The sequence below is a fragment of the Varroa destructor genome, unplaced genomic scaffold (genome assembly GCF_002443255.2).
Source record: "Varroa destructor unplaced genomic scaffold, Vdes_3.0 BEIS01000005.1, whole genome shotgun sequence".
NCBI lineage: Eukaryota > Metazoa > Arthropoda > Arachnida > Mesostigmata > Varroidae > Varroa > Varroa destructor.
Genome location: NW_019211458.1, coordinates 8,500,183 through 8,523,206, shown reverse-complemented (window position 1 = coordinate 8,523,206; position 23,024 = coordinate 8,500,183). Strand labels below are relative to the sequence as shown.

The 23,024-nt window shown below is 41.3% G+C and overlaps 1 protein-coding gene across 12 annotated transcripts in view; it reads right to left on the bottom strand.

The window, feature by feature from the left end:
- Positions 1 to 375: 375 nt before the first annotated feature.
- The window catches only part of nompC (no mechanoreceptor potential C), a 104,808-nt gene continuing 82,159 nt past the window's right edge, over positions 376 to 23,024 (bottom strand). For 10 of the 12 annotated variants that reach the window (XM_086990212.1, XM_022809675.2, XM_086990219.1 and 7 more), the window contains 21 exons: positions 21,873 to 21,959; positions 21,466 to 21,582; positions 20,263 to 20,363; positions 20,014 to 20,116; positions 17,474 to 17,572; positions 15,548 to 15,646; positions 14,471 to 14,572; positions 14,174 to 14,275; positions 12,927 to 13,025; positions 11,787 to 11,930; positions 11,486 to 11,614; positions 11,106 to 11,222; positions 9,879 to 10,175; positions 9,321 to 9,606; positions 8,611 to 8,903; positions 8,315 to 8,471; positions 7,738 to 7,908; positions 7,511 to 7,623; positions 7,264 to 7,383; positions 5,471 to 6,965; positions 376 to 5,261 (listed from right to left, as the gene is read on the bottom strand). In XM_086990212.1, the coding sequence (XP_086846338.1) occupies positions 5,125 to 5,261; positions 5,471 to 6,965; positions 7,264 to 7,383; positions 7,511 to 7,623; positions 7,738 to 7,908; positions 8,315 to 8,471; positions 8,611 to 8,903; positions 9,321 to 9,606; positions 9,879 to 10,175; positions 11,106 to 11,222; positions 11,486 to 11,614; positions 11,787 to 11,930; positions 12,927 to 13,025; positions 14,174 to 14,275; positions 14,471 to 14,572; positions 15,548 to 15,646; positions 17,474 to 17,572; positions 20,014 to 20,116; positions 20,263 to 20,363; positions 21,466 to 21,582; positions 21,873 to 21,959 (4,368 nt within the window). In that variant the 3' untranslated portion in view covers positions 376 to 5,124. The remainder of the gene's footprint in view (positions 5,262 to 5,470; positions 6,966 to 7,263; positions 7,384 to 7,510; positions 7,624 to 7,737; positions 7,909 to 8,314; positions 8,472 to 8,610; positions 8,904 to 9,320; positions 9,607 to 9,878; positions 10,176 to 11,105; positions 11,223 to 11,485; positions 11,615 to 11,786; positions 11,931 to 12,926; positions 13,026 to 14,173; positions 14,276 to 14,470; positions 14,573 to 15,547; positions 15,647 to 17,473; positions 17,573 to 20,013; positions 20,117 to 20,262; positions 20,364 to 21,465; positions 21,583 to 21,872; positions 21,960 to 23,024) is intronic. The other 2 variants (XM_022809677.2, XM_086990213.1) reach the window with 2 other exon arrangements.

The following is a 23,024-nucleotide window of genomic DNA, read 5'->3' as shown; positions in this document are numbered from 1 at the left end:
CCATGTCAAAGGCAATATTACAGCAGCCTAAATAAAAATAATTTCAACGGTTACCAGCGGCCACGATTACGCTCCAAGTAAGTGTTTCCAGGAGCCTTTACCGCTACGTAGAATTTTTCAGCCCGGGGTGTTTCATATTAGACGAAAACTTCGACTGAGAGAGTGTACTGGCTTATGAAGTAACAGGCTTAACTTAAGCTTTGCTAAACATTTGTGGCAGCACTGAATTTTTAATATTCACACTCAAAGGTAGTAGCAGGCCCAATTGGGCTTACTGAAGACCCCCACTTACTGTGGGTAACCGGTACAATTTTCGCAGCATGTGATTCATTTGAAAGAATTCTTTCAAGAAAGAAATGAAAAACATTTAATCAGTGATTTTTTTTTATTCGTTTATTTAGAATAATACCGCACTCTTCTAGATACGGTAAATTTCAAATATATTATACTAGTTAATTATAGCCTTTACCTATGTCAGTTTCATTGCTATACTTCGCACATCTTATGTGCTTTCATACACTATTGAGGTGTGTCTATTTATCCCTAGACCGTAAGCTTCGGCGCATTCGGAGGTATTAATATATCTTTGTTGTATATGTATTGAAGACTTAAGCAATTAAACCCGCGACATGGATTGGCTTGCATTAGTATATAAGTAGTTGTGACTAATCAGATGTAACTTGCATGTATGAAAGACTGGTTATATATTTGACTTCCCCGTACTTCTGTCTCAATTATTGAAGACTGAAGATAGACGAAAAACATTGGTTCACTCATGGGCACGAACAACAAGGTTCTTTCGACTTTTACTGCTCATAGCAGGTGGAAGTGATAATCACGATAGTTTAGATCTGCGAGAGAAGAACTAATTGTATGACCTGCAGCAAAATCCTGCACCTGTTATAACGCAACAAAATAGACAGTAGGTAAATAGGAAATCCCAAGACTACATGTACCAGTTATCAAGTACCCCGTTGTTAACCGCTACGGGTTGACGTTTGCGTCCACAGTATCACCTTGCGGTGAGCGTGCGGTTAAGGCTTCGACAATTGTCGGGTTTCTTGTTGAGAATGGTTTTCTGCTAAGGAGACGCGTTGCAGTCCCTAGAGCGCCATGCCTGGCTAAAAAGAGATCAGAAACTACGCGTATCAGTGGAAGCGGGCGTAGGAACGTAAGCAAAGTTTGCTTAAGTTAGTTAGATTAACCACCGTCTGGGTCCAAACTTTGCCGTCTGCTACATGAAGCTGTAATGATAGGCAGAGCATTGTTTGCCACTTCTTTCTATCCGTCATATCGACTGCAATGCAATAGGTCGACGCCTATTGCCATTATTGTTGCTTATCACGAAAATTGATAACAATGACTCTTATTTTTTAAACTGTCCAAGTGTTTACTAACTGCTCGAGTTGCCAAAAGGCGTCCGGTCAGCACCGCAGATTCAGTTCTTCTCAACGTTGCGATGAGCTCACTACCGAGCGTATTAGTGGTCAGTCGACCGCTGACAAAATCATTTTTCTACGTACCCTTTTGTAACGAATGACGACAGGGCGTGGCATGAATCATAGCTAGCTTAACAAAGATACAGGTAAAATATATCTACCAATATAGGCAGAACTAGGTTTAGGCACTCTGACATTGAATTTGAATTGAAGACGTTCTGGACGGCTGCAATATTTGGACCGACTGTGTCAGCCATGTCTTATTCTGACGACCGAATTTTCAAATATTATTACGTGACATTGTCGCACCCAATCAAAATGCACGTGTGAAAGTTTGAACGAGTGTTTAAGCAATATAAAATAAAGCATATAAGTTGATGCAGCAGCAACAGCGAAGCTGCGTAGAGAAACTGTTCTATAGTCAGTGCCCCGTGTTCTGCCATTAATCTTCTCCGCATATCTGTCGTGCGGTAGTATTTCCACTGACATGGCGTGGAAGATAAACGTTTGCTGGTTATTAATCTCAACGATCAAGTTTTATACATCATTCTCCTCTTTCCTTCCTTCCGTCGATCCATTCATCGATAGACAAACGATGTCAACGAGCGCATATATCTAGTGGGAAAGAATATCGTAGATCGTGAACGGCTCCCCTGAGTCGTCCGGTTTAATCAACACAAATCAATTTGCTCGATAACGACTTCATCGGTGGTCGGTCTTCTGTTTTCGTATAGATATAAATACAAGGTACGTATTCTAGAGTAAGTGTTTTTTTTTGTATATAGCTCTATTTATCTTGAAAACAGAAAAAGACCCCGATAGGGACTGTGTTTTCGCTTTGATTAGGGATCGGCGTCAGCATATACGTCGAGGATAGTGAAGGTGAAGATTTCGCAGGAATCCGCACATTTTGAAAGCAAAGTCAATCATCTCTACAAAGGCTGCTATTTTTCTCACGTTGAAAACTATGGAAACTTTGGATGACTAAAAAAGCTTAGTATTTCTCCGTAGTATCCGAACTTCGATAACATATGAGATACAGTCGTAGAATATTGACTACGTTTCGTATTTTTTCGTTCTCTACAACTTGGCATTGGGAATAATTTGAATTCATTTAGCAATAGTATATGTACGCTTACGTTCGTAGGTTTTTGCGCTACGTTTCTTGCCTTAAGCGATAGTACTTGTGAAGCAGTATTAGTTCAATAATCCGGGGACATTTGTGCCATTTTAATATAAATGTCAGCCGAAAGGCGACTCTGAACCTTTAGGCCCGCCAATTGTAATAAGGATAGCAATAGTTATAACAACAATTACGGTAATGATAATGATAGTTGATGGAAAAATCATTGTCTAGTGACATATGATGTTTGTCTCGTGCTACATCGTTTAATGTTTGTCCACTTACCCATATATTTGTTGCTAACGGGTAACACTCATACCGGTTTATCGTTTTTTGACTCTATATTCTGGGCAAAAATATCTAAGCTTGTCACGATTTTTCTATACGCAATGAACGAGGGTCTGCTTTGCACCCTACTATACTGAACCCTAGTTCATTTGACGTATTGTCCTCTACATGATTGCTGCTGGGTTAGAGGGCATGGGACTGCGCCTTTTTTTTTGGAGATTTAGAAATGATGTATTTGACTAATAATTCTGTTTCCTAACAAAGCATCTAATGTAATGCACCGTACCGAGAGTGGAAAGCCTATTACAATAGTATTGGCACTGGAGGGCGTCGGACGTATCGCGCATAGAGCAAACGCCTCCTCCAGACCCGCTTACATATATATAAGAATATAAAATGTTACTTATAGATTTTCCTTATAACGGACACCTATACTCAAATATTCTAATTTCCAAAAAACACTAACGGTCAAATCAACAGTCAATTTGGCGTATAAATATGTTCATTGTCTAGTTTACACTATGGTACACCATTGGACTCGGTAGCTTATCGGATGCAGCGTTCAAAATGCATCGTTGGTTCCGTTAAGGCGTTAGCATTATTCATATAGACGCTTTCGAAGGCGTTCAAACGTAATTTTTAATAGCACTTTTGTCGCCCGATGTCACCCTGATTCTAATCTAAACAGGCACTTATTGCTAAAAACAGTATGTATGAACAGTTTGCTATACCTATTTGGTCACGTTGTTTGTGGAACGTCTGGACAAGATCGACTAGACTAATATTGGCTTTATTTTATTTTTTGGGGGGTATCACCTAGTTTTTAACGGTAACAGACGTACCGACTTGAATTTTGATTGATAGTAGGAATATTTTATAAAACACGTTTTTAGACGTGATTTAGACCACTGGTTTAGATGAGTATGTCTGGCAGCTATGATTGGGTGTTTAGCGTACGATTTATTGCCGACCAGGGAAATGTCGGTTTCTAGTTAGAACAATTGCAAACGTGGTCCTTAAAAGTCTATTAGACACATTAGGAGTGATAGAATTGCGAAGTCCAATAAACCGGTCACCTGAGGTCATGTCAGAACGAAGGCTTTGTCGTTCGAAACGGGTTGTCCGCCAGAAAACACGTGGTGCATCAAGCTTATCCTGGTGCTAATTAGACTTGTGATCTCGCCATTAAGTTCTCTAAGGTGTTGAAGAAGTTTTGTATAAAAGATGCTAAAACGAGTTTAGAGCATAGTATTTACATTACAGGCTTAAAGGGTAAGGGAATCCTAACATGGTTTGTTTGTTTGTTGTCACTGTTTCAATAGTTTCTTCGTGAAATTGGACGTCGTGAGGGAATTTGCGTGAGATTGCTCCAGCACTTCGAATCCTCATATCTCACGCCTTCATAAACTTCAGAAATGTTAAAAGCAAACATGTTATTGATTTGCTTCGCGTCAACTGATTTTTACGTGGCTTCTCTGACATTCATTTCTTAGCCAGAGAGGATGGTTAGCTTAGGATACGGTCTAATGGGTAGTTCGGGTCTTATGCTTCCCTAAGAAACACGTAGTCAACTAATAATATTAGTGCTGCTCTCGGTTTGATTTAGGTTTCTGCCTAAAAGTCTCGTAATGTTGTAGTATGACACAGTTAGAATACAGACTTCGAAGACGATTTCAACATCTTCGTCTACCACGCTTATGTCATGGGTTTTTAATGTATTCAGTTGTGACTGTGGCGTTCACGAATGATGTCGGCATCTCTTTTATACCATGAAATTAGTCTACTGATATACGCATCGGGATAATCGAGGCTAGTAGTAGGCATTATGCGTATTCTGATAGCAAGTTCCGAAATGTATCTACGTAGAGCTTTATTCAATGCGTTCTTGAGTATCGCATGTAGTAATAGTAGTGGTGGTGATAAAATGTTCTTCTTCTAGATTGGTTCTTCTCTTGCTTGGATACGTTTATCACAAACAGTTCGCTTGTGATGGCTCGAAGGTCACCTATTTGGAGTTCAACCGATGTGTGTCTTAACAATAAGTCTGCTTTTCTAACAGTGTCTTGCTCAATTTAGCTCCCCGATGTCTTCTCCTCTAGTTGAGGGTGCATGTTGCTTGTTTGCTCTTTTTGATGATGGTTTCAGGGAACCGTCGTAGTCGACGACTGCGACGGTGCCGAACGATGTCCATTCAAATTGTGCTTTGAAGGTTACCTTAACCCTACTTACGTAGTGGCTGTAGCAGCAAAGGTCTTCGTCGTAAGAGGGACCAACTCATTGCCGTTGTGGCATGGAGTGTTGAAGGGACTCCACCACAGATAGAGAGGCACGACGGACATCCAGATATTTTGACGATATCGCCGGCCAATCTACTACGTTACTTAGTTTGTTCATGCCGTACACCATTTCCTCTGTAAAAATAAATAAAAGAAATGTAAATGCCAGCACGAAGGGTCGAGAATCGGATGGCAGGTAAGTTTTACTGTATGCCTCAATTACTTATCGCTTGGTCAATGATTACCATTTATCTTTAAAGTAGCCCGCAGATATATATTAGCTTGATAAACACATAGAAAGCAAATTAGTACGCTAGTTTCTAACATGGTCTAGAGAGGCTAACCTAAAGGAACTACTCTTCGCATTTGTCGGCCAGAGCTAGCTCGACTACCCGTGCTTAATGTCGAGCCCATATTGGTGTCTTTGTTCATCTGTGCTAGACTGCCCATGCCTAGCAAGCCTCCTTTCGATCGTTTGTTCCCGTTGCAGTGCTCCATGATCAGTTCGGGAAGAAAGGTAAGCACGTTTGTAGGTGAAGGAGATGGTGATGCTTTCTTCATATTACGGATCAGTTTGGCTCTCCCGAATTTCCATTCGGTATCCGATTGTGCCTGAATACGTTGATATGTATCAGACATCATAGCGATCAGGAGATTGATGAGCACAACTACAGTTACCATCATGTACACTCCGAAGACTACTTTAACGATGATTTTAGAAAAGGCCGGTGAAAGATGGAGTGGAGGCATGTAGTCCGGCTCGACGAGACCGAACAAGGAAAAAAATAGCATCTCGAACGTGTTTAACGGAGACTGGAATTCGGCGCCTAGAACAGGTAATGTCACGTTGCCTCCACCCTGATCAGGTTTGAAGACGGGCTGATAAACGGCGCACATATTTAATGAGAAGCCGACCAGAAAGATGAGCAGGATGGCAAGAAACCTCATCAGGTCTTTGATCAGATCTCGAATGATGACAGCCCATGGTCCAAATAGATGATGGAAGGTCAAGAAGTTGAGGAATTCCAAAAAACCGAGTAGAAGTGCTACGGCAAATAGCTGATTTCTCACATAGAGACAGATGAGCCGCGGATTATCATCTTTAAACAAAAATGCTACCAGGTGAACCATGATAGCGAACGCTGAAACGAAGAGGACTACGGTCTTGATGTAGCCGAGACCTTCGCGATCTGAGGGGTTTGTGCATTCCGCTATGAACATGCCGAGCAGCCAGATCAGAAGCAGCCACTCGTTCCAGTGCGGGATAAGGTTCATTGAGAGATACAGCGGATTCCATGGGTTGATGATCGTAATGGAAAGAACCATGACAAAAAACATGTGGGAAACCAGGTACGACATGAACTTGACGATAGGTACGTTTGCAATTTTGTGGCCGCAGAATAGTGAGGTGCCTATCCAAAACGGAGGACATAGGAAAAACCCGAGGAATAGCCCCAGGACCTTTTTACTGGACCATTGATGGGAACCCATCCATAACTCAGTCAGGTACTTCTGCACGGCAGGGTGCGCGACTACGGATTTGCGCTGCAGCTCGATCAATACATCAAGGAACGGCGTATTACGGTTGTCGATGGCCCTGAGGAGCGCGGCGGTGTTATTGTTCGACGCAGCAATAGACAGGAGCTCATTGGCCAGATTGTCGCAGAACTTCGACATCTCTTCGAGCTCCATTGCGCGCTCTTTCTCCTTGAGCGAGAGCAACTCGTACGAGCGGGCTATCTTCACTGCCGTGTCAATCGGCGCCGGTGACGCTAGAATGAAGTCGATGATCGGCTTGTTCTGGTGAACCTTCGCTGACACCATCAAATCGATGAGAAACTGAAACCAAGACAACCGAAATACTAGCATATAGGTAAAAAGCGTTAGCATCTGTTACTTTTTGAGCTAAATTTTATAATTTTGCCTCATTTTGTTCTTGATTGTAGCTTAGTGGAGCACCATACTTGGGGATCAAACGATAATCCAAAGCACTCACAAAGATTTCAGTTTTGCTAAAACATAACTGATGAATCCTTCCTTTTTACGTGTAATTAAGGCTGAACCTGCCTGAATCATTATTGGAATATTTATACTATTTTATTTACTTTTTGATTGAACGGAAAATAGGTATTCTTACATGCTTGTCTTCCATGAGGTCGGACGTATCGTGGTCTTTCTTGAGCAAGTAAGAGATGATATCATAGTGACCCTCAGCCGCTGCTAAGCATAATGGCACTTTGCCATCTTTTGTTGGAACCTGTCAATATAAAAATTTGCAAACGAATACACATGGTATTAATAAATATAGAAGAAAATATAAAAAGCTTCCTGCGTATGCATCTTGAGTTCGCACTCTAGCGGATTACTCTGGCGGCATTAAATACCTTAGCGGTAGCGCCGTTCTCAACGAGGATCTTGACAACAGGCAGAAACCCGTTTTTTGATGAATAGTGCAGAGCCGTCCATCCCATGTTGTCCGCTGCATTGATTTCGGCACCTGTTAGAATTCATCAATCGCAATGCTAAATATCTGTGGAAAAGTAATGACAAGCGTGGAATTATAAATCACAACGCAATTGTTTCTGCGAAAGTTACGTTCATTTGAGACTACCTTGGGAGTGTAGGAGGCCGACCATCTCACGTTTGCCGGCCGCCGCGGCGACGTGTAGCGGGGTTCTCCCCATTTTGTCGACACACGACAATTGCTGTTCTGCGCGACTTAGGATCAACGAAGCAACCGCCAGATGTCCCCCTTGGGCAGCGAAGTGCAGAGGATACATGCCTATAGATAAAAAAAAAAAAAAAAAAAAGCTAGTTGTTTGCCATGATTTGTTAATATGGTTAATAAGAAAAAAAGAACCTTAAGGCATGCGATTAATTAATCCACTAAAAGTAAGATGAGCCAAAGCAGAGCTATCTATAACTCCTTTACAATAACTTGGTAACAATTTGCCATTTCAGATGCATTCCCAATAAAACACCTTTGACACTTAGTCGAAATGCGCACAGAAGAACGGAGAAACGATCATCATGGCAGAATACCTCAGTCGGAATCCAAACAAGTTAGCATCAATGCTTTCTTTAATACTTGATTTTTAGGAAGCGTGCAAGCAAACTGCCCACGGAACTTGACAGTTAGTAAGTTATTCAGTATTAATGTTGGGAATTATCTAATGCAAGGATCAAACCTTCGTTGACGGTGGCGGCGTCGACGTTGATTCCGGTACTGTTGAGCAGCATGCGGACCACGCCTTCATGGCCCGCCGCTGCAGCTAAATGGAGAGCCGTCATGCCGTAATCGCCTCCCCCGTCCGGAAGCGGCTGGGAGGCGATCGCAGCTTGAACCTGTATCAGTTAAGTTCCAACAAACACAATCAAAATAATCAAAATGACTTAGGGCGATATGAAAAAATATTTCATAATCAGTATGGGATTATACCGGAGCGTACGAGTGGTGAAGAGGCTTCTTATTAAAACGTCTTACCTCGGTCAACATTTCCCTAACAAAGTCCATCTGTCCGTTGTTGGCCGCCACATGGAGGGCCGTGAGGCCGGTCTTTTTCGATGTCGTAGTCCACGGCACCTCCCGGGCAAGCACGCGCGCCACAGTGACGTGACCGTTTTTAGCTGCCAGATGAAGTGGGGTGTCTCCATCAGAATTTTCCTCCATGGGATTCGCTCCGGCCTCAAGACACATCTTCACTACTTTGGTGTAACCACCAGCTGCCGCAAGGTGAAGGGGTGTAGAGTCTGTCGTCTTGTTCTTGGCACTCGTCACTGGGTCGTGATATACGCACGCATCCCCATTGTCATCGTCATCATCGTAACGTGATCAAAAACGCCAATATTAAGGTGGTTAATTGTTGCTTTATATAAAAAGACTCATTTGGCAAAAGGAGGAAAGCTCTTAAGCACGAAATCGCTGTTTTCAGCATAAATAGCAGCAACATTGATCGTTGTCACGCCATATTGATCGAAGTTGATCTAAACTTGATGAGAACTGCTTTACCCAGATGACTTTGAGCCCTAAATTTAATCACTATATTTTTGGGGCATTGTTTGCTGATTTGATCGGCCATAGTTAGGTAAGCGGCCCGTTAGATTTAGAATGGGCATTATTTATCACACAATTCCGTGGTTTATCCGCTCATTTTTGGCGAACGACACTTCGCTGTTATTCGAGGAGATACAAACCAATGGATTTGTTGAACTTCATAAGCTCTTTAATTACGGACGTAGAGCCCTTCATTGCAGCTATGTGAGCACACGTGAATCCTTTCGCATTTGACATAGTGGCCAGATCTGGCTTCCTTCTCAGGAAGAGCTTCACGATCTCCGAATGGTCGTTTTCGATAGCGAGCATCATGGGGGTCTGGCCTTGGCTATCCAATGCATACATGTCGGAGCCTAGGTCGACGAGCAGTGCAGTTACGTCCAACTGGCCTTTACTCGCCGCCAAATGCAACGGAGTCTTCTTGCTCTGCGGTCCATGTCGTAGAAAAAGAAACTGCTTGTTAATGAGACTATTTTCCATTCTCCATTGCACATGTCATCGTGCGTAACACTCTGCTACCATCAAAACAAGCATATTTAAACGATTCAGCTTGCACAGTCATAAGGACATTTTCGAATATTGTTATCAGTATGTCAGTTTTTTCTAGGAATAATATTACGAAGGTTTTCAGTAGGATGCGTTTAGCATGCTATCATTTAGTTCCTTTTGATGCATTTATTCAGTCGTATCTGACGTACCAGACTGAGGGCATCTATAAGCGCGCCAGAGGCCTGCAGTTTCCGCACGATGTCGGCGTAGCCATTCTCTGATGCCATGTGCATCGGTGTTACACCCTTCTGTGAGCGGGCGTTGACGAACGCCTTGGCCTCGAGCAGAATGTCGACGATGTCCTCGTGGCCTTTCTCTGCCGCCAGATGAAGGGCAGCGTGGCCTTTCTCGTCAAACATGTCTACCCTGGCGCCGTTTTGGATGAGCAAACGCGCCAACTCGGGATGGCCGGCATCGCACGCATACAATAGCGGTGCCCAACCATTCTAAAATAGATTAGAAGAAGGGCGTAAACATAAACCCTCGACCTAATCGTCGTGAAGCAAGCTGTTGCAGACGTCGCATAGATCGTTTTCGATAATCTTTTTTTCAGTTCGACAGTATTTGTAGAGTAGAAAACCAACTCTGATATTCAAATATATTAAAACAATCAGTAATAGTATTGCCCGTTGCCGTCATCGCTGTTCATATTTAGCTGGCTTGGAAAGGACGAAAGCCAGCCCTTGCCGATTAACGTGAACCATTGTTTCTTCTTCGCGCATGACGATGATGTTTACGTATACAAGCTACATGTAATAAGCTAAAGAAGATAATGCATGCGATGTACTAACGTTTGAATGTCAGCTGACGCGTCAGGGTGAGTCATTACTGATGACGCGGCTTTTACGTGCACAGATTTGAGCGACACACATTTAGGTTTACGTTGACCGAATTGTATGTAACACTCCATGAGAATTTACAATACGCTAGGAAGGTTTGTGCGGTACTACTGGATAGAACTAGGAGATTCATTAATATGCGGCAGAAGGGAGTGTGGTACAATAATAGCATCGGTTTGTATTATATTATATAGCATTTGCTTCTCGGTCCACATAGCTGCTCCCATGGGGGGACTTTATAAACAACACACTAATGGCTAGTATTTGAGTTGAAGTGCTTCTGAAATAAGCAGCAGCCCAGAACTAGCAGATACAAAGGGGAGGGACGGTTTCAACGCAGTTATGAGACCCGATCGTTGTGATTTACAAACGAACTTTTTATAGAAAGAAATTAACCTCAACAAAGATAACTTTTACAGCAGGTATATACGACTATACTTCGCCTTAGAAATCATAGCAGGTACCGGCTACATATCTCAATAATGTTATTAATTTGGTGCTCAAATCAGCGGTTGCGACATGGCGAAGACTACTCACCCGAGACTGCTGGTTGCAGCAGAGCTGAATCGCTGCAGGCGTTAATCGACTAAGAATTTCTTGAAGTACCACCACGTTTCCCGTACGAGCGCAATGGTGAATGGGTGTTTCCATTTCCTGCATGCCAACATGGGTTAGTAGTATATCAACGGAACGAATAGATCCGTCCACATGTACTAAGGTAATGAACACCGTAATGTCGTGTGACTTTTGTGTGGGGGAAAAACCTTCAACTTTTAGCCACTTGATGGATGATGTTCGTCCTTTATTCAACACAGATGATATATGCCCGAACTGCTATCTTCTAATTAAGATTTCTTTTTGGCTCCTTTAGATACTTAGCGTATGCCGATTGACAGGGGTTCAGCATAAAGACCTACAGTTTTAGTTTCAGCGCCAACATCTCCTCCATGCGCTAACAGAAGCCGCATCATGTCACGATCTTCTGTCGGATAGTGTTTTTGCCTCTCCGTTATTGTTGCAGCGTAATGTAACGAATTTTCACCGTTCTGCAATAGAGTACAAAAACACTCCCCCGGTAAAAAGCCCCGGCTAACATCAAAGCCAGATACAAGACAAAGATCAGCGACCATCTGGAGAATTCCGCATACATGGAAATCTATATATATATGTATGTATATATACACATATGGTCTATGCTACGGTTCGTTAGAAGGTTACGTTGTTTCGTTGATTGGCAAGTTTAGACTTTTCCTCTTCTTCGGCATCGGGCCCACACATAACGCGATCCCAGTGATCCAGGAGAGCTTGCGCTACTTCGAAGTGACAATTTGTCACCGCCACGTGCAATGGACTTTCGCCTCGCTAACATAACGCGTCAAGTATCCGGTCGGGCGGTTGGTTCATGGACAGATCGAAAAAGGTTATCATATCATCCCATCAGACGGCTGGTTCCCAGCAAGAAACGATTTATGTGTCTACGTCCGAATTCAAATTTAAATTATGACGTGTTTTAGCAAATACACATCTTAACCATTGTGTTATCACGTTAATAATAATGGCTTCGCAAGCTAAGCTAGACCTGCTAATTATAAACGTTTGCTTTTAGCTTTAAGAAAACAAACGACTACGAGACGAAAAGTGGTGACCTGAGCAGGCCAGGTAATTCCGTTCTTATAAGTGGCTTATAAGTAAGCGTCACCTTGGTCTATGGGTTCGCTGGGTTCCACTTTGCCCATTAGCTTTCTGTCCTGTTCACTTAGCTGCTAATTCTTGATTCAGATGATGACCCCCACAATATCACATACAAGATTCACTAAGGAAGAATAGTGCGATCCCGTAACAGAACCTCACTGAGAGGCGACGCATTTCCACATTACGACAAAGCCGAGCACCGTATTACATGTTACATACTAGCTAATGTGTTGCAACTTATTGTTTCACCTAGTAGTTTTTCGGGGATATACACGGTACATTCTGCCTTCATTTCCTGGTGCGACTGGTCGCTCCAGGAAATGAAGGCAGAATGTACCAAAGAGCAACGAACTTCGGTCTCGAAGTTCTACTTGGCGCTGGTATTCTACCCTAACTAAGTTCACTACTATGTTTTCGCAGTGGTTGACGGTAGTCTTTAACAGATTTACAATAACGCAAATCGGACGCTTCTATCCTATCCCAGTATCACCACTTTTAATGAAAAAGAAAAGAATACACGATGCGTTCATAGCAAATATCTATTAACTATCGTATTACATGCAGTTTGTCTTATAGATGTCTGTCTTTTATGGTCGGTCATAAGCAGGATAAAGTAGGAACGTCAAGCTCGTGCCATGCGATTTTGTTGCACGTCATCTTACGTACTATATTGAGCAAGTCAGGAATAGCTTTGTCGGCGAGGAGCAGTCTAACTGTTCTCAAATGTCCTTCACGGGCGGCAAAATGTAAAGGAATTTCGCCATTCTGGAATTCAAGGAACATCTGGGAATTAATTACTTACAGAGCGATAAGGAATCACGCTAATAACGGCTAAAACATATTCTTATCCATATAACGACTTGACAAATATACTAATAACGTTATAAAATGTTCATGTATCAATGTTTATTAACTCTACTTCTAGTGGTCCTATGCTGTAAAAATTGGGACAGGTTCTGTAAAGGCTACCGATAGCAGCGCCCTTTTCGGATCACTATCTTAAGTTCAGACAACGAGGAACAGTACGTTGACTGGAAAAGGGGCACTTTGGACACTTCTTATTTGTTTTATGAGGTCAGAACGCCCCGCAAATAGGAGCAGCATGGCATGTACAACGGAACTTCATCATTAAGGGTATTATGAGAAAGCTGACTTGGTAAATTAAAAAATAGCATTTTCGAAGCTAAGCAACACAAAATCGTTTTTAGTAAATTTTTCTGTGGAAAAGAATTAATGAAATCACTGCGAAAATTGAGCAATACCTACAGGCTAGTGGCCGCGACATCGTTAAGAAACGAAATATTCACTACTCGACGGTTTGAAACCAACTACTTCAAGACGGCTGGTCACAAAAGTGCCCGATGTCTTTTTTTTGACCCCGTTTTTATCTGCGAGACGCAGCGAAGTCGAGAAATTTTTAACGCATTTGACAATAATGCGCATCGAAGAACAAAAAAAACTGAGACTGACGCCGAAGCGGTTGACGCTGTGTTTGGCGGGATCAGAAAGGGACTACGTATTACGAGTCGCTGCTACCTGGTAAGACGGCTGCTTCACATCTCTACGGCACATTTATAAACGAAAAGGGTGTGCCATGACACTGCCGCACCGCAAACGTTCTTAGTTAGTTAGCTGCTCGGCGAAAATCGACAGAATTCTTAGGAAAAATTTTAGGACATCCGCCGCACAGCTTGGATCTTGTCCTATTAGACCATAATCTGGCCCGTTCTTTTAGTTTCGTTTCAATAAAATTGCGCGATAATAGTTTGAACCATGGGAGATAACGAGTCATCAATCAAATGGCGCATATATAGCCTAGTAATATTATTGTAGAATAAAAAATGCTGTTCGTTTTCATTTCGGCCTAAAAACGGTCCAAATAACCAGAGGCAAATTAAGTGGCAACTCTTTACCGTGTCCTTTGCGTTGACAGCTGCTCCACTTTTGATAAGTAGCTCCGCGCTTTGATCACCACCTTTCGTTCTCGCCGCAATATGCAACGGGGTTTCTTCATTCTACTGGACGCAATCGAATCGGTCATCTTAGCGGTGATATAAGAAGCTCACGGATATTTAGTTAACTGATATAACTTCATGAACTGATGTAACGTATGCCAGACACTCTGTTCTATTCAAAGACGCTGTTATTATAAGTAAGAAGTTTGTGTCTGGTTATGCTTGTTCCATCGTTACTCAAGTAACTGAACGTACCGTTCCTGCTTTAAGTTGAACAGCGGCACCAAAGCCTAGCAATGTTTCAACTACTAGCGCTTGTCCGTGGGTAACTGCTATGTGAAGAGCAGTATGCCCATCCTGCGGTTGAAACAGTTATACAAAAAGGACATATACGTATTGTAAATAAATATGTACGTACTTAGTTACTGACTAGATCTACAGTCTGGTCTGGTTTGCTGCAGCCAACTTTCAACTGCAGTCAACTTTTTCATTCGGTAACATGTAGTAACTGGGCATAGGAAATGTACATAGTATGTACAGAGTGGTTATTATGTTTTTTTTCTTTTTGTATTTCCCAATTGTCAGCACTGCATTTCGGGCACTGTAAATTTAGGAAAGAAGACCTGGGACAATAGACGATACTTGCCGGAAAAGCCACGACACGTTTGTTGTGGCCATCCCATGATCGCTGCTGAACCATTCTTCTATTCCATCAATCTAATTTACCAATGGACATGGGACTCGATCTAGTGCGACGCACACTTTCAAAATTACATGGTAACTTTTTAATATTGAAGGTTCATTTTTGTTTTTTATTTCAATTCAATTCAAGCTCACTTTATGTTCGAATGAAAATGTCATCATTGCGTTGTCAGTAATAGATGGGGTCAATGGAGTTCAACTACTAATAGTAAATATTCCAGGTATAGATATTTCCCAAAATCACTGCAAACTTAAAAAAGTGCTCTATACTTTCAAAAGCAGCACGACTTCAGAAATAATCGTTATACGACGGTGTTTTTAAACGTGAATGCTGGCTAAAAAATGCACAAAAATATCGTCCTTATCAATAAAAGTACTGACAGTTACCAATAAAACAAACTGTATAAATTTCAATTGATGTTTTGAAGTTATTCCTACTTGTTGACGTTATTTAAAAATTGGAAAACCTAGTGACTAATCATCCCCAGGCATACCTGACCGAGAAAAAAGATAGGCACAAGCGCAAATATCTTGAAAGCGATACCACAACCAATTATCAGCTATCGACCATAACGGTTATATTGCAACGCTAACGATTTCCATAATTTTAAGACAGATTAGAATACTTACGTTTGTTTTGACATCTACGTGCTCCCCCCTTTGAAGGAGTGTCCTCACTACTTCTACGAAGCCCTTTTGGGCTGCCACGTGGATCGTTTTAGCACCAGCCTGTAAATCACGTACATGACGTGGGAACATCAATACATTTTAGATAATTCAGCGTTAAAGACTTACGCGGAGATTATTTAGTTCCGAAAATCATCTTGACCGAAGTGATTCACATCGGTAGATACGATGTAGAAAGTTTAACTTCAGATAAACTTTAGTAGGCTCTCTGTCAAAGCGGGCACAAATATGAGTATAAATAAAAAGCGCGCCAAAGAAGGTCTAAGAAAAACGCTAAAATTACTATAGCGAAAAACGGTGCGTCGTTTTCGAAGCTTGAACGAAGCGGCTGTTTACACGCTCGAGGGAGACTCGTATCAATCAAACGGGAACACTCTAAATGGGTTTTAGATTTAATAGGCCTGAAAATTCGCCATATTGACTTAAAAGGCGTTTTGTGATGCACCAACTGCCAATTGGGTCGCTCAGGTAAGTTTGAGTGAAAAACGTTTTGAGGACCTTTTGCGCCTTCCCGCTTTCTTAAACTTTGTGGCCGTCTTAAGGCGTTATATTTTTCTCTATAATTCCGTCATAATGTTACAGGTTATTTCGTTATAATGTTTTGTACGTAGCGTGTTTGAGCAACACTTTACCACGTTTAAGCTTACCAATATTACCTTACGCATAGTTGTTGCAAAAGTCATTTGCGAAATGATAAAAGACGTTCGCGGTTTTCGTTGTATTTACAATGAATGGGAATATATTGAATAAACATGAGCCTTAGGGAATGCTTTCAAATGCAGTCTTAAAAAAACTTAATAGAAAAAGTTTGGATTTAGATGCCCCATCTTCTATCTGTACTAATATGTACAACGTATCGATAGTGTGGTGCGTATAGGGGTGTTTTCAAATTGGCTACCGCTGCTTTATCGTCATTAATAGACGACAGAACGTGAGTCTAACGATGATATCGAAACGGGCAGGCCAGCTCATGATGCGTGTTGGATACAAATAAAAAGTTATTGGCAGATTTGAAAGGTACAGTTTAGAAGTGACTAATTAACGGTTTAGGTCGTGAATTCAAGCCATGATCGAGGCGGATGATGGTTGCATTGGATAAAAATGCTTTCAACATATCGAAAGCTTCGTCAATATATATAGTCTTCAATATATGTAGTCTTAAAAAGTAAGTCATAAGAAAGTGTCCAGATTTAGCTATTGTAGCCTGTATGCGCTGTAGCTATTTTTTGCAGATAGGAACAGCAATAACAGGGTATATAAACTAAAGTGATCTAAAGAGCCAATGAATAGAGCTTGAGGCGCTTATCTGGCGAATGCGCAGGGTTGTATATAACTTTTATATATTCTTATTACCAAAACAGATCTAACGGATGATCAGTTAGTCTCTATTAAATCAATCTGCCCCTATTGTAAGCGTTTACTTCAACCCCAAGTACTACTTACACCGTAATGCTACTCAGATAATGATTCGGATGAATGATCATCTTAACTGAGCCAGACACTAAGTAAAATAAAAAAATAGTAGATCCATCCGAAAAAATTAAAAATTAATTCCCATATCAAGAGCAAGACTTGTCCAGGTACGGCAAACTGTGCCGGCACGTGGTACTACGTACGGTTGCTATGCTTTATTACGACATCTATTTTACTGGCGTTTAGATAGCAACCTCCTCTATTTTTTTCATTTCTTTTCGGTATTAGCCTTCTGTTGCATACTAAGTCGCAGGTCCGAATGAATGAAGGAAGGTTGGTTGGGGACCATTGTATATGCAAAGCCCAAGACTAAAGTACAATACATTTTATTCATGTGTGGTGTTATTATACTGTTACACAAAGCTCGTTGCGAACTTGGAGATGTATAACTTTTACCTTGTTAGACATGTGAAGTGGCACTCCTTTCTTCATAAATACGAGTGCGGCCTCGGGTCGGCCCGCTTCGGCTGCTATGTGCATTAACGTTGAACCGTCCTAATATCATTGAGAGTTCGCCTGTTAGATAACCTTCTCCCAATATTCATAAGTTCAAAAATCAACTGTCTAACTTAGTAACGAACGCGCGATCTATCTTAATAACATCTATAAATTTACTGACTAATCCAAATTTAAGCATTCGAATGCGTGCAAGAACAGTCGTCTCGATAAGTTAGAACCTAAACTCTGTTGGCTCATACAAACCTGCGGAGGCATTAATTCACCTTCTGTGAACTCTACTTAGGCCGTAGGAACTTGACAAGATATTACCATTTGCGTTCGACTCTTTTTTTCTTGTTTAACACCCACTGGCTTTCATTAACTTTTAGATCTTCCAACACGCTGAATCTACTTAGCGTCAAACTGGCATACGTGCAGAATGGCTCGTGCAAATATTCAAGTGGTTTCGACAAGGTCCGCTAGGAGAAAAATAGCAGTACACCAAATCTACATAGCAAAAAAAGGGTTGAAACCTATAGGTATCAGTAATTGAGTGAAGACCATTTATGAGTTATTGATTAGTTCCCCATAGATAGCTTTTTGTGTGTTTAAGTAAAAATCAGTTACTTAAAACGTATTTATGTGTGCCTACTCTGATCGGATTATTGTACATCTTTTAAGAATAAATTTAGCATTAACTGTATTAAAATTATGAAGTAAACGTGCACATGCACAATTACCATCAAATTTATGTTAAAATCGTATAACGATGGAAGCTACCTCCGAAACCGCAGGGTCTTATTCTTGGGTTCTTTCATGGACAGCTTAGTAAGGATACCAGGAAATGCCCAGTTACAACTGTAAGTTTCAACAACGACCTCCTTCAGCCTCTGTGCCCTGAGAGTTGTAGTTTCAGCCTCCAACTCTCCGCGGTCAGCTGGCAGAAGATCTTGATGTGTAATTGCCAAAGGGACAACGTACATTGCCTCTGAGCAAACGCTGAAAATAGAACTAGAGGTTTTCGTCCCAAAGCATTTTCCAGAAGCCAATGATGTTCGAATAAGTCATTCTTGTAGATGGTTAAAACCGACAAAAAATGATAAAGATTTAGCTGATATTTCATCCGTCAGTTATTATAATCTGCGGTCGCTGGGTCTCGCTTAAACAGCATTTGCCCATATGGGCCGGGCAAGTTGTCTTCTATACGGCTTTCTTGCCTAGCTGTTACAGCATGAAAAGCAAAAGCCTGCTGATTCGCCGCTGTTGGAACACGGCCGAAAAGGCGAGGAACGTCTAGCGAAAGCTATACGAGAAGGCTAAACGAAGGTGAGTCGTTTAAGAATGTAAAAGGACATAACAAAGAACCGACGTGAGCAGACGGTGAAGTATGAAAATAAGTTTGGCGGACTACGGTGCCCTAGGGGTAATAGATATTAACCCATTTCTTCCTATTCTGATCCACAGGCGGCTGTTCTATTTTCTTGTAGCTGATCCCGTCCGTTTCCCTTCAAACAGGCGAGGCAGGATGGTGGAAAACGATAAAAAAAAAAAAAGAAAATGCGCTACGTTTTGTAGATAGAGGCAACATCTATCTCGGTTTGCGATCACGCTGCCTCCCATCTAGGCTTCACTTGCACAAGCTCAACGACCCCTGTAACCATTTAGCCCAGCCCGTTCTACGTTAGGCCTACCCTATCCGGCCGGTCTACATTAGGCTAGCAGGTATAAGTCGTCTGCTTCTTGGCTGTTTCATTTGATTCTTTTATCGTTTTGTGGCTGGTTTCCCTTTTATTGTAGCCACACGCCTTACTTATTTTTTATCGCTTTTCGCCCCCTTCGTGTATTAACCCAAGACCCCCGTATCCACAAGAAGGAGAAATGGAGCAGCGTCGCTTGCAAGGTTTATGGGTCACGAAGTTGGTAATGATAGTCTGTAGTCCATACTTTTCGCCTTCTACATACACTGCGAGCAGAGTGACAGAAACTTGTTGTCTTGTCGTTTGTGCGTTTCCCTCGACAAGTCGTTGCGTCTCGCTGGCGGCATTGGCCAGGGAGAACGGCATGTTTGCTTTAGAAATGATGTCATCGAACAGAGCAGAAGTTTATGCTACTACAGAGCAGCTATCTTGTCCCTATCTACCTTGTGGAGATTCTCCATCCGGGTCCCTCTACACTCGACTTTGTTCGACATTGTTTTTTTCACTAAAAATTACATTGAGCCACATATAGTTCTTCATCGTTTCCGCTTGCGGAATTGCTTCTTTTTAGTGAACGTTATAGGTAGCCACATGGGTTAGTTGCTGGTGAATCGTAGTCTAAGGTGTAGTGTATCTTTTACTGTATAGGGTTAAAATGGACTGCGGCCAAATAGTTATAATGGTAAGCTTTACCTTCATTTTGATTTCTGCATTCGAGTATAATCGAGCACATAATGAACATATTTATAAAATAACATTGGAACAGTATACAAGCGTGTAATTGCATCTATTGTGCTTCACCTTTGTGCGATGGTGTAGCGACGCCTTGTATTTGTCGATAAGAAGTTCCACAACAGCGACATTGCCCTGTTGTGTGGCGATGTGCAGTGGGGTTCGATCCTCGCTGAGCACAAACATTTTTTGTTAGTGTACGAAGCCTTTATTAATAACATATCTAATATTAACACATTTAACATAATTAATTCATGTCATAGTTACGATTTTAGCTACAACTCTAGAAAAAAAAAATGCACATTTGTTTCTATGCACCTGTCAATTAGGTTAGGGTCGGCATTATAGTTGTAGAATAATTTGACAGCGTGCTCATCTCCTGCCGTCGCTGCCAGATGCAGAGGCGTCTGTCCTTCGTACTGAAACATTCGCACATGAAGACAGCCTTAGTTAAATGAAATTAAAATACACCTTCACCTTCCGGCGCACTACTAGCTAGGTTCTTCGCGTAAAACTCATTTGTTAGACTTGTAGCGACCTATATGGTAACCAAGAACGCTATATTATAGGCTTATGACAAATGCTGATGGTGACGAATTACCAGCGGTGAGTCAATAAATACACTTTTAATCGCTTTGCTTTAACCTCTTTAAGGCATATTGAAAGCAATAGCGGATAAGATCTGGACGTAAATTTTTCTGCAAATTGTCAAGTGTTACAAAGCAACAGTCGATCGAGAGCGTCGATCAATGCTAATCTGCACAAGTAAATGCGCCGAGTTTGAACGTAAAAGGATACAGTAATTGGGATGCATAGGACATTTTTAATTGGACACTGTTCCTTAATATAATGGTTAGGCCGTAGGAAATATTCGAGAGCTGCAACGCCAAACTTTCAAGTTTCGCCTTGGCAGATTACGAACTTAGCATAACGCTTTAGGTTTTTCAATCTGGCGTTAGCAGTCGCAAATCGGTTAGGATTGAGTGTTAATTATCCTTGACCGATCAGAAACATTTCACTACCAGTGGGCAGCGTTTAAAAACGTACATAATTTCCGTAATGCAAACAAATTTACTACTATAAATCGCTATTTTCGAAATAATTAACATTTGTTTAATATTGGAGAAAATTTGAAAATTAATATGCCTACATCCATTACGCTGATCTCGCTACACTGGACCACTTGAAAATTTATTTAGTCTTAAGGAGATGATAGCCAAAATCGGATAGGGTAGGTCGGCGGGCTTTTTTCTTCCAAGTTTCATTAGACCTATATGTATACAAAAACATCGGCAAAGAATATGCCTGTGTAACTAATTTTCGCGGTGTGGTAATGAGGACTCAAATGTATTCTCCAATGGTTTTTCATTTTTTCTATCAAGGATGTTGATAGCAAGGGAAACAAGCCCCCAAGCAAGAGAAAACACAATGATATAGAGCACTTAGTTCTATATATATTACTATACAGCGTACACGGAAGGTAATTAAATATGCTCATAACTTTGGCAGTGATTAACTTACGTTTTGATGATTGATTGGAGAATTGCATTCAACGAGGAATCGCATAATATCGAGGTCCTTGCGTTTCGTAGCGAGATGCAACGCTGTGTTGCCCGTTGTCGGATGGACGTACGTCACCTATCGCCAGAAGAACAAAAAGATGTTAACACTGCAACTAGCGTTGTTCTGAAAATTCATTAGGCTTCCGGAACCTATGAAGACGGAAAGAATAACAAGACGTCTTGGGATCTCCCTCTCTAGATAAACTATATAAATAGATAAAGTGAACATACTGTTTTTCCATATATGCACGAACTTGTGCTAAAAGTTATATACAAAAATCAATACCAGAAACAAAAAGTGCAGATGCGGTTGATTTGTACTTGTATGATATATATACCTGGATATGTAGGATAAAGCGTATATACCTGTTCCTTTGTCGACACTCCAAGTAGATCTCGGCATACACCGTGGTTTCCTACTTCTACTGCCAAAAACAGAGGGATATTGCCCTCCTGAAAAGCGAAGGTAGGTAAGTACCAAACAAGTTACTTTTCAGATACAATTAGCTTTTTTAAGTGACTATTATCCTTTTATTCTAGTGGACTTAATCGGTGTCTAAACTATAGCACGTACAGTCGCCACCCTGAAAGGAAACGAGGTAAAGCACCGATCGAAGTGCTTAATATATATATGTTACTAATCCGAAATATAAACAATGACTTAAAATGAGCTATAAAATTCGTCAAAAAGACAGATCGACGAAATCTCGACTAAGTGGAATAACCTCGGGACTAACCATGCACATGTAGAATATTATTACTCATTGCCAGAATCACTCATAGCGAAGATCGGTTGCCAGTCTCCGGTAACCAATCTTCGCTAGGAGTCTTGATAACCCGTGATTCTAATTCCCTTAAATTTCTAGAACTCTAGGTACAAGGGATTGCTTGTATGACGCGAGCGTATTATAACACAGAGGCTCTTGTAGTCAGAAGTAGGCCACGAAAAATACACTCTATCATCACTATCCATAAAGGAGACTCATGCTACCGCGGGCAGCTTTTACACACAGTATATTGTGACGCATCTATTATTTACACCATCGCTTATTACTCTGTCATAGATAAGCCTTATAGGTGACTAATTTATAGACGATAGAGATATAAAATGATAAATCTGAGATGTTCTCAAAATATTTACAATCCTGAACGTTCTCTACAGGTTATATCAGTAGAGCCTGTCGGTCAAAAGATAGCGTTAAATCAGTTTACTGCAACACGCGCAGCCCAAACTCTACTCAGCTTGCTGAAGTGTGGTCTGAAATCCAAGTTCTTATTAAGTAAGCCTTACGTTCGCGGCCTACACGTCTAAAACGAACATTCAGCAAAGAAAGTGGGTTGGCCTGGTGGATCAGGGTTAGCCTGCGCAGGTTATGTGTTGCTGGTGAGACACTTTTCCTACCTACAACACGCCGTTCCTAGAGGCTATTAACGAACGTTTACATTGTAGAACTTTATTATATAAGATATATAAAAAAACAATGGGCCTTTAGCAAGCAGTACTACACAACTAAGGCT